Source organism: Corvus hawaiiensis, chromosome 24, assembly GCF_020740725.1.
Source record: "Corvus hawaiiensis isolate bCorHaw1 chromosome 24, bCorHaw1.pri.cur, whole genome shotgun sequence".
Lineage (NCBI taxonomy): Eukaryota > Metazoa > Chordata > Aves > Passeriformes > Corvidae > Corvus > Corvus hawaiiensis.
Genome location: NC_063236.1, coordinates 5785944 through 5797682, shown reverse-complemented (window position 1 = coordinate 5797682; position 11739 = coordinate 5785944). Strand labels below are relative to the sequence as shown.

Sequence of the window (11739 nt, the reverse complement as noted above, 5' to 3'; positions counted from 1 at the left end):
GACCGGCCCCAGTCCGAAGCGGAGCCTGAGGAGGGAGGAGCCGGCCTTCGTTGGCGGGAAGATCAAACCCCGCCCCCTCCCCGCCCCTTGTTACGAATCAACCAATAGTTGGTGCAGGACGGTGACAGACATTTCTACCATCCAATGGCGCACAGCCGAGCGCACGCCACGCCAATGAGCACAGTGCAGGGGGCCGAGAGCCACGCCCCTCACTTTATATAAGGAGAGCCCGGGCAGGGCTTCTGCTGTTGCGGTGCTGCCCAGACACGTTGCGCGTCTGTCCCGGCGCTCCCGAAACATGGTGAGCGGGGCGAGGGCCCGGCGCGGCGGGGGTAGCCCGGCGCCGCTCCGCGCGCTGCAGAGGGGAGGGGGGCACGGGATGGGCGGGGGGACGGCCCCGCCGGGCCGTGGTGGGCGGTGGGTCCCGCTGCCCCGAGCCGTGTCTCGTCCCGCGCGCTGTCGCTCCCGCCGTCTCATCCCAAAATGGTGGCGGCCTCGTCGAGAACATGGCGGCCCACGGGACCCTCAGCCCCGGCCGGCTCGGGGGCTGCAGCTCCGCCCCGGCACCGTCAGCTCTCGGGGCCGCCCGTCCCTGCGGGCCGCGGGGCCTCCTGCCCGCACAGCGCGGGAGCGCGGCCTGGGTCCCGCTGCGAATAAACACGGGGCACCTCCGCGCGGTGTGCGCGACCCGCAGGGCCGGGGGGAGGAGCCCGTCCCACCGCCCTGGGTGTTGCCGAGGTGCTGCTCGCTGCCGCTCCCCCGGTCCTGCCCCGGGGCCGGCCGTGGTGTGAGGGGGTGGGAGCGCCGGGGTTGGGTTGATGGAAGGAATTCCTGAAGGACTTGGTGAGACTGGCTGGCGAGAATGACCTGGTAAATTGAGTCACCTTGAAAGGCGTGACAGGGGCTGGGATGTCCCACAGGACAGGGTTCAGGTGCTGAGCTGGGCAGCACAACTGGAGTCCGGGATGTGTGTGCAGCTCTTCCCCATGAAGGTGTCGGCTTCCTACATCTCTGAAAAGAGATTGTCAGAAGGTTACATGGATTTACAAATGTAGCAAGACTGCTACTGTAGGCTTGTGAATGTGTGGGAAATACTTGTTGAGTTGTAAATAATTGTAAGTCACAGTATAGGTGGGATGTGTTGATGTGCTCTTACCCTTCCCTGGGGGGCTGTTTATTGTCACAGTTTTCAAATAAGGGTATGAATACAGCCCCTGGTCTCTGCGAAGGATACAGGTTCCCTGAAGTGCCACCCCAGGGAAACAACGTTCATCCATATGGTGTGCTGATGAGTTTGCTCTGAGCTGGCACAGCCATTCTCAGGAAGCTTGCCTTTCCATCAGCCTCATGCAGGTGCAGCTGGACTTTGAGCACCGTGCTGGGGAGTGCAGAGGACCGAGAGCCTGATCCAGCAGTGCCATGGAGGAGCTGGGGGGATTCAGCCCAGCAATGAGTCTGCAGCTGCTGGAATGGCAGTGACAGGATATGCCAGTGCCCTTCAGCTGGAGCATATCCTGTAGGGAAAGGAGACAGAGGCTGGGCTGGAGAAATTCTGCCTGAAACTTTCTATGCTTGCGAATAATGTGTATAAGTGTGGGGAAAGCATTTAGTGTTAGTTAAGTAAATAACAGGATTCTGTCGTGGGTTGAATACAGCATTTACCAGCACTGTTTGTATACATTTAATCCTTTTTCTGAAGCTCTCATCAGTGATGTGTGAAGGCCCCGAGCTATAATGAGTGTGAGAGTTCTCTTGCCTGTCATTCCAACTTGGAGCTGATGCTTTCAGAACAAAATCTGAGCGTTGTTCTTTAGTATTCTTGGTGCCGTGAAAAGGCCATGCAGTGCAAAATGGGCAGAGAATCTGTTAGTGTCTGGCAAAGATTTGTGTTTCATTAAATAGCTACATACTACTTAAAAGTCCTTAATAAAGTTGTAGGAAAGCAGTTGAAAGAATTCTCAAAGCAGGACTAACAGTAGCACCAGGCCAGGCTTTGTGACTGACCTTTCCAAGTTTTGAAAACCTGCAAGGATGGAGATCCCCTCCCATGTCTTGTGACCTGTTCCAGGGCCACACTGTTGCACTGAGGAGGCTTTTCCCAACACAAACCTGAGCCTTGCAGCAACCTCTGAGAATCCAACCTGGACCCACCTGCAGAGCAGAGGGAAGCCTTCTGTGCTGGCCGTGTGTCTCCTTTTGTTCCCTGGCACATGGTTTGCCCTACTGAGGATAAGAGAGCCCTGTGAGGTATTCAGGCTGGTTTCTGTGGGAACCTCCAGGATCTTTGCAGCAGAGCTGCCTCTCAGTTACTGCTGTTTGTGCTGGTGCAGCGAGTCACTGCCCTGTGTGTAGAACTTTGTATTTTGTCAAAGTAAACGTGCCATGGTTTAATGTGGCACCTGTAGCATCTGGTCTGTGGCTGTGTTGCCAAGTTGTACATTCAGAGTTGGAAGGGACCCACTGATGCCATGAAGATTTTTTGCCTTTTCTTTTATACCCCTGTTATACCTTTTTACAACTTCTGTACTCTCAGTGCTTTTTCCCTACATTCTTGGACTTGTTTGTCAAGCTGAGAGACTCAACATTTTAGATGCTTCGTAGCTAGGGATCAGTGTGCCCCAGACCCCAAGGTCCTCTCCAGAACACATTCTGCAAACTAAGATAGAACCATCCAGGGGAAGGTTCCTTGGGGAGTGGGCCTCACTTGAGCCTCTCACTGGGGAATCTTTGATAGATCTGCTAATTAGTAACACCTAGAATGTTATACCAGATCTTTTGGGGGTGCATTGCAGTGTGCATTGAGGTGCATTTGACCTGGATGTGTGCACCTAAGGATCCTTAAAATAAATACCAAGCTAAAATTCCTTTTTCCCCTTCTAACAGTGCATGACTCCTGATTTTAAGACCAGGAAAAAGCATCACCACAAGGGCCATTGAGTCCAGCTCCTGGCCCTGCACAGGACACCCCCAAGAATCCCACTCTTTGCTTGAGAATGTTGAGTTCTGTCAGCCCTGGAGTTGTGACCACTGCCCTGGGGAGCCTGTTCCATTGTCTGATCACCCTCTGGGGGAAGGATGTTTTTCTCATACCCAGGCAAACCTCCCCTGACACAGCTTCCCTTGGGCCCTGTCACTGGCCACCAAAGAGCTCTCTGCCTCCTCTCATGAGGAAGCTACAGACCATGCTCAAATCTCCCCTCTTCTGGTTAAACAAGCCAATAGCCTCAGCTGCTCCTCATACCCTTCCTCTTTACACCTTCCATCTCTCTGGTGTAGTGTAGTCCTTACACACCCTTTCAATAACCTTCCCCAGCTACTTAGAAGTTTCTCTAGCAAGGCTTAGGTCATTAGTAGGACCTCAGTCAGGTGAGGATCCAGGCTAATGTGGTGGTCTGTGTTGTTCTCCTCTCCCTGTAGGAAAATTTCAGGCTGTCCTGCTCTCTTGAAGGGATGCTCCCTGAGTCATTGCTATGGTCTGGCCTCTGTGGCACTGCAGCCAGTTCTTCTGTCACTTTTACGCTGTGCAGGTTGGCTGTGTGTTCTCTGCTGTGGCAGTACTGTACAGGCTCAGTGCTTTAGCCTGGACAGCAATGGTGTAATGGCTTTAGAGAGGAGAAGTGTGGCAACAGCTCTGAGTAAGGCTGCTTGCAGAGAAGATGTGGACTGGACATCTGAATATACAGCTTGGATGGATGGGAGCTTAAAAATCATTCGGGTGTACAATGCTGCGCTTGAGAACAGGTGAATTTTTCTTTTTTACAAACACAGATTTTAATTTCAGGGGGTTCCAAATGAATTTGAAGAGACTGTGCTCCTGCTTTCCTGCATTGATTATGGATGTGGACTAGGCAGTTCCTGGTCATGGAATCACAGAATGGTTTGTGTTGGAAGGGATGTTAAAGACTGTCTGGTTTCATCTCTTCCACTAGAGCAGGTGGCTTCAAGCCCTGTCCAACCTGGTCTGAGACACTTCTGGGGATGGGGCAGCCACAGTTTCTCTGGGCAAACTGTGCCAGGGCCTCACCACCCTCCCAGGGAAGAATTTCATCCTAATGTCTAATCTAACCCTATCCTCTATCTTAAGGCTGTTTCCATTTGTCCAGAGTCCCTCTCCAACTCTCTTGGAGCCCCTTTAGGCCCTGGAAGGGGTTCTACGTTCTCCCCAGAGCCTTTTCTTCTCCAGGTGAACACCCCCAGCTCTCCCAGCCTGGCTCCAGGGCAGAGGGGCTCCAGAGCCCTCGGAGCAGCTCCGTGGCCTCCCCTGGACTCGCTGCAGCAGCTCCAGGTCCTTCCCGTGCTGGAACCCAGGGCTGGAGGCAGCTCTGCAGGTGGGGGCTCAGCTGAGCGGGGCACAGGGGCAGAATCCCCCCCTGCCCTGCTGCCCACGCTGGGGGCTCAGCCCAGCACACGGGGGGGTTCTGGGCTGCCAGAGCACGTGGCCGGGGCACGCTGAGCTTCTCATCCACCAGCACCCCCACGTCCTTCTCTCCAGGGCTGCTCTCTGTCCGTTCTCTGCCTGGCCTGTACTAGTGCCTGAAAGTACTCCTGCTTATCCTGAAATTCCAGGGGACTAAATGTCCCATCCAGTCATAGGGTCTGAACATAGTTTTGGGTAACAGTCACATTAAACTGCACTGTGTGTAGGCTCTTCTAGAATGTGCTTTACTGACACTCAAAACTAGATGTGGAATATAAAATGCCACAGATGGACCAGGAGTTTGGAGATGTTTCTATTGTGGTTTGGCTTTTACCATTCAAAGTCCTATGTTGGAATATGAAAGAAACTGAGTTTATGCTCTGGACATCAAAAGGAACTTGGGAATCCATAAATGGGTAGGAACAGATAATTTTGCTGCCATGAACTATTTTGTACATAGTTTTCATGAGGTAGATTTGTCTGGTGTTGAGTTCAGTACTTTGTGTGCAGTGGTGTGGTTTGAAGCCTGATAGGTCTGTATTTGTGGAGGGATATGAAGGGGTTTGTTAGGCAAGGCCTTTCCTACAGAATGGCAAAGTTTCCTCAAGGGATCAGGAGAACATTTTTTTGGTTTTGTGTACATTAAATTAAGTGCTCCTGGATCTTGGGAGGATTTTGCTACCGCTCGTGGCTGTGCTCCTGGAGCCAGGATCTGGGTGATGCTGTTCTGGACACTTAGGCCAGTGACAGGCATGATCATCAGCTTTTCTAAATATTTAGTGTTTGGTATGAAGAGAGGAATTGGCTGAAAAATTTGAAAGAGTTGATCAGACTCTTCCTGTCTGATTGAAGAACAGTAAAGAGGAATGAGCTTGTAAAAATGATAATGTCCAAAAGGGTTTTTCTGGGTGGAGCTGCTGATGTCTCAAAGGGACTTTTGTGTTCTGTTGTATTTTGTGCCAAATGCCCCAACACCAAGACAACAAGGCCAATGTTTCAATGGCTTTGCGGGCTGGCAGTCCTGGCTGGGTGTGCTGAGCGTTTGCTAAACAAGGGCAGTGCTGTTTGTGCTGAGTGATGCGTTTCTGTCCCGCAGCGCGAGTGCATCTCTGTCCACGTGGGGCAGGCGGGCGTGCAGATCGGCAATGCCTGCTGGGAGCTGTACTGCCTGGAGCACGGCATCCAGCCCGACGGGCAGATGCCCAGCGACAAGACCATCGGCGGCGGGGACGACTCCTTCAACACCTTCTTCAGCGAGACGGGCGCAGGGAAGCACGTCCCGCGGGCTGTGTTTGTGGACCTTGAACCTGCGGTCATAGGTAATCGTGGCCTGTGTGCCTGTTCCACACTGTGCAACATTGGCACGGTTTTTGGCTAAGGGATCCGTTCCTCTAGTCCTGAGAAATGCTTTGGGGCTTTGAATTTTTACTGCATAAAGCTTGCCTACACCTTGCTAGTGATGAAAAATACTTGGCTATGTTCATTGAGACTGGCAAATGTGCACTGTGGAGCTTTCAAGAATTTCAGTATTGCCTTCTGTCAGGCTGTGGAGTTAAATGGGTCTCATGAACATGCTTCATGCTTTTGCTATGCAAGGAGCAGTTACAGCCCCTTGGAACAGTATGGCATAATGTGTGCTGCAGTCAGTAGAACCTCTTTAGGAGACACAGTATGTATCATTAGGAAGATTCCTTATTGTACATGGGAATGGTTCCTGTGGTTTCTCAGAGCAATCTGTGTAAGCTGAACAGTGCTTGCAAAAATGAGTCCCATTAGCTGGCCTAAATTCAGGGACTTCTGAACATGTACTTCAACTTCCTGTTGCCTTACCTTTGAGAAACAATCCTCTCCTGAAAATGAGTTCTGTTCCAAGCTTTGGCAACACTGGCTTTTGGTGTTCTGATCCCATGCATCAGCCACTGACCAGTCCTCCATCCTGGGGCACTCGATGCACTATCAGCTCAACGTGAGCTTCCAGTTTCACAAGACCCTCATCCCTTGTGTCAGGAATCCTGGTTTTCCTGTCACCAGTGTGTGCCAGAAGTAATTCTTCTGGGGCTGGTTTTTGGCTGTCTTGCCTCAGTTAGTGATTTGGGGCTCTTACAGCAGAGGTCTGTGTTGCCTGTGCTCATGCAGTTGCTGTGTTTTATCTTTCTGCAATACAAAGTTGGGGAAATGTGTAAATGTGCTCAGGCTACTCCTCTGTACCCAAACCATGGCTCTCCTGTAACTTCTGTTCAGTGTAACGCACCAGACCCCTTTTTGTGGCTAACACAGCAGAATGAACCTCTCAGGGGGGCAGAAGGCTGTGGGGCTGCTCAAGGGTGGGAGTGCTGGGCTATAACTTTGAAATGAGCCCAGGCACCCTTGGCCATACATTAATATTCCCAGGAGCTGTTGCAGGTCTGGCTTTGTGCTTTTTTGAGCCCTGTGGCTGTTGCCTCCTCTGCTGCTGGCCAGGTGGTGGCTCTGAGCAACCAGGAACGGCTGAGAAGTGAGATGAGGGAGAACAGGTGGCAAAACAGGGCAGAGGAGATGGTGAGTCTTGGAACAAATGCTGAAAAGTAGTGAGTGTTCCAGTGCTTATTAGTGATGCAGGTGTAGCGTGGGGAGATGGGCAAGGTTGGGAATACTCAAAGTTAGGGCTTTTTGTTAGAGGTTACATCACGTGCCTTTCTGGGAGATAGCTGCCCTTCGTTACTCCTGCCTGGCTAATGTGAAAATTACTGCTCCAGTTTCCTGGGCAGGGCTAGCATGAGTCTCTCCATTCATGCAGCAAGTCCCTATGCACTGAATTTATGAAAAACCCATCTTTGTGCATGCAGCAGCTCTGCAGCTGCCACATGTGTGCACCAGAGATTTCTGTCCTTCCAGATCAGTGCTGGTCTTGCAGAAAGCAGCAGGATGATGGATATGCACCACCTCTGTGAACGTGGTGGTAAAATACCATCAAACTTTCCACCACAAAATAGGGCAGTGACATCTGGGAATTCAACACAAGTGTCTTTAACAGTCTACCCCAGCTAGACTTGAAAGGACAGTATGTCTGGGCAAGCTTGGTCTAGCTCTGCCCTCAACTAAGTCCTTTGTTCCAGGCACACTTTCATAGTCCAGTGACCAATCCTCTGAACTCGACAAGTTTTGTTACTTCCTGAGGACCATCCTGGCTCATGCTACCCCTGTCTGCATAGGATAAAGAACCATTTTATTTTGGTTCTATGTTTTTCCCTTATTACCTATATTTGTCCCTTGTAATGTGGCATGGTATTGCAGGAAGTCTTAGACACATAGGTATTTGAGATGGTAAACTTTTCCAAATTGTTTTTATTTTGATGCAGTCTTAGAAGTACTTTAGAATACTGGATTGCAGACTGCAGTGGGAGCTGCTCAGCCTAAACTGGTTTGAATAGTAACTATATTTTTGCATCTTAAATTTTACTTATCTTTGTCTTGCTTGTTCTATTTCAGATTAATGAATACATGCAAACAGGCAACTTCAGCTGTAGCTAATAAAGCTCTCTGCTGTCCACCTCATTTAAATTAAAGGATGCAATACTGCAGTAGCACACAACTCAAGAGTGCCTTGAGCTAAACCAGAGACAAAGCTCTTCTGAGTGTCTTTGTACCTTTCTGGTAGGACAGAGCTTTAGCCTGCTGGGTGTAAGTGCATATTTATGGGAACTAGTGGCTCTAAATCAATCTCCAAATGTGTAACTGCTGGGGGATGCTGGATGCTGTGTGTGCATCTGCACAGTTGCTTTAACACAGCTGTGTGTGCTGCAGCTTACAGCTCAGGCTTTAGATAATTGAAGAACTCTCCAAGAGCATCTCCTGTTCCTTTTGAACCCTCCTCTACCTTTGGCAAAAAATACAGTGAAGAGGAAGGGACGTGCAATCAGTGTTGGCTCTGCCTGCCCGCAGAAGCAATACAGCAGCATCCTGGAGGGATTGGGAAGTAAATGGGAAAAGCAGGATTTCAGCTGCTGAGCTGCAAAATGGGCCTTAAGCTGTCTAAACTGGAAGAATGGTTCTGCTGCTATAGTCCAGTTTTAAATTGCTCTGACAGGTCAAAATTCTAAACTTTAGTGTAAAGTAGAACTGTTTCCTAAGCAGTAGCTTAATTTTTCTTAGTTATTCAGCATTTAGGCTGTAGGAAGTATGCAAATCATCATACCTACCACTACTGATAGGTAGTTGCTTTTTATCTCTAAGGGTTTAAGTACGTTACTCTGGACACCCTCAGAAGTTTGGAAAAGCTGGTCTATATAGAAAATTAACTTACAAATACTTATGTATTATAATATATATCTTGTCTCTCCCCAGATGAAGTTAGGAATGGGACATACCGGCAGCTCTTTCATCCTGAGCAACTGATATCTGGTAAAGAAGATGCTGCAAATAACTATGCTCGAGGTCACTACACAGTTGGGAAAGAGATAATCGATCTGGTTTTAGAGCGTATCAGGAAGCTGGTAAGACTTCACTGAAGGCTCTGAAACATCTGTTTTACAGGATTTGGAAATTAGGTTATCAAATGCATAGCCCTATAAACTGTGCTTTAATGTCTTTGTGGTAGGAGAATCTATGGCCTTAGTCTGCATCTGGTTTTATTCTTAGCCAGCTGAGAATGGCTGGATTATTCCTGTCAAATATGGCTTTCAAGTGCTGATGAGGCGCCTAAAACTTCATCTATAGTTTCATGTTCAGAAAGCCAGAACTGAGAATTATGATTTGCATAGTTCCTGCTGGAGAAGGATTGGTCTCTGGCTGTGGCTCTTTCAAGGAAGTTTAACTAGGAGTGCTTTCTTCTGTGGTTTAGACTACTGTTTGCATTTCCTGCTATTATGATTTCTGGATTAATTTTATGGTAATAACAGAAGAAAAGGAATAAATCTCAGTAAGTTGGAATGTTTCAGCCTCCCCAGTACTTTGATCATGTGGCAGACTTATGAAGGTGGCTTAGGAAGTTCAGGTTCACTATTTAGGGCTGCTAAGCATGTCCATTGCCCAATTTGTGTCACAAAGGTGGGAATTCTCATTGCACAAAACCCAGGGCATACCTCTGGTGCTTTGATATGGAATGCTAAGTGAGTCTCAGTGAAAAGTTCACCTTTTGCAGATCACAACTGGAATTATTCTCAACACTTGATTGCCACAATCTCTAATTAAAGCAAAGATAAGTTTGCAGCAGGCTGTACTTTGACCTGAAAAACAGTCACAATTTCTTTGTACAAGCTGTTGGAAGTCCCTGTTAATCCTGGGAACTGAACTGAGCATCATGTGGCACCTCTTTGTGAGGACAGGGCTGTCTAGTCTTGTCTTCTGAGAAGAGTGAATGAGACTGGCACTGTAATAGCCTGTGACAGCTCACTTCACTGAGCAGAGATGCACACTTGGCACTCGTACAGGATTAGAACAGTAGCTCTGGGATGGGGGATTGCTCCATTTTTGTGCAGAGAATGCCAAGTAAGTGTAAGGGATAGATAGTGTGTAGGTCTTGGAATATTCCTGCTTTTCTTGTTCATTGTTAATGGCCTCAGCTGAGAATTGGGGATAGAGGGAGTTTTAAGCTAGCAATTTGAAGTCATCACCATCCAATATGTAGGGGGTTTAAACCAGCCAAGAACACTGTTTTTCATGGGGCACCTCCTTGACTCTTGGTGCATAAATTCCTTATTTCTGAAGCTTAAACAGTTGGTATGTGTCAGAATTCAGAGCTGTCTTTCTTGAGCTTGATTGGGGATTCTTAATGTACACAATGTCTTGAACACCTGTATTTTCTCTTTCAGTCAGATCAGTGCACTGGCTTGCAGGGCTTCCTGATTTTCCACAGCTTTGGGGGAGGCACTGGATCTGGTTTCACCTCTCTGCTGATGGAGCGCCTCTCAGTTGACTATGGGAAAAAATCCAAGCTGGAATTTGCCATCTACCCTGCGCCTCAGGTCTCGACAGCTGTTGTGGAGCCCTACAACTCCATCCTGACCACCCACACCACGCTGGAGCACTCTGACTGTGCCTTCATGGTTGACAATGAGGCCATTTATGACATTTGCCGTAGGAACCTGGACATTGAACGCCCCACCTACACCAACCTCAATCGCCTCATTGGTCAGATAGTATCTTCCATTACTGCTTCCCTCAGGTTCGATGGTGCCTTAAACGTGGATCTTACTGAATTCCAGACTAACCTGGTGCCTTACCCTCGTATCCACTTCCCGCTGGTGACGTACTCCCCGATTATTTCGGCAGAGAAGGCCTACCATGAGCAGCTCTCTGTGTCTGAGATCACCAACGCCTGCTTCGAGCCCTCCAACCAGATGGTGAAGTGTGACCCGCGGCACGGCAAGTACATGGCGTGCTGCATGCTGTACCGCGGGGACGTGGTGCCCAAGGACGTCAACGCCGCCATCGCTGCCATCAAGACCAAGCGTAGCATCCAGTTTGTGGACTGGTGTCCTACTGGATTTAAGGCAAGTCTCAGTTCCAACATGATTTCCTAGACTTCTCATTCACTGTCCTGGGCTCATGGAGTGTATTTGCTCATTGAGCTGTTCTGTAGGTACCTGGTTTTTATTCTGAGATGTGGAGATTTAGGCTCTCATGTAGAGCTGTTTTGTGAGTGACACATTTTAATCAACTCCTGTTGTCTGACTTTGATTATTGCCATTGTCAAACACCACAAAGAAACTCATGGTCTCTTCCGCCTCTCCTGTAGGTTGGCATCAATTACCAGCCTCCCACAGTGGTTCCTGGGGGCGACCTGGCCAAAGTCCAGCGGGCAGTCTGCATGCTGAGCAATACCACGGCCATTGCTGAGGCCTGGGCTCGCCTGGACCACAAGTTTGACCTGATGTATGCCAAACGTGCCTTTGTTCACTGGTATGTTGGAGAAGGGATGGAGGAGGGGGAGTTCTCGGAGGCTCGGGAAGATTTGGCTGCACTTGAGAAAGATTATGAAGAAGTGGGCACAGACTCAATGGATGGAGAAGATGAAGGTGAAGAATATTAAATCCAGCGGTGAATTGCAAGTCTTTGCCATTTTACTGCCTCTTTAGTAGCAATGTAAATCATGTCAACTGATTGGAATAAACTTCTTTAATCAAGAACTTTGGTAGTGTCCAAACACTATGTACACTCATTAACTATATGCAGTCAGCAGTCCAAGAGATGGAATTCCAGTCTGAAGAAGGTAGCTAAATAAAATAACCATGCTATAGTTGTCAGTTCTTGTCCTTAAGGCATTGCTATTTGAAGAGCTATTAGTGCCCAGAACATGAGACTAGATTGAGCTAGAGCTTTTTCTGGAAGGTGTTAGAGTGTTT

The 11739-nt window shown here is 48.9% G+C and overlaps 1 protein-coding gene across 1 annotated transcript; it reads left to right on the top strand.

The window, feature by feature from the left end:
- The first annotated feature begins 231 nt into the window (after positions 1 to 231).
- Positions 232 to 11523, top strand: LOC125337903 (tubulin alpha-8 chain). Its single transcript, XM_048328141.1, has 5 exons — positions 232 to 301; positions 5514 to 5736; positions 8741 to 8889; positions 10207 to 10887; positions 11133 to 11523. The coding sequence occupies exons 1-5, from the start codon at positions 299 to 301 to the stop codon at positions 11424 to 11426; spliced, it is 1350 nt and encodes a 449-aa protein (XP_048184098.1). The 5' UTR covers positions 232 to 298; the 3' UTR covers positions 11427 to 11523.
- The last annotated feature ends 216 nt before the right edge of the window (positions 11524 to 11739 follow it).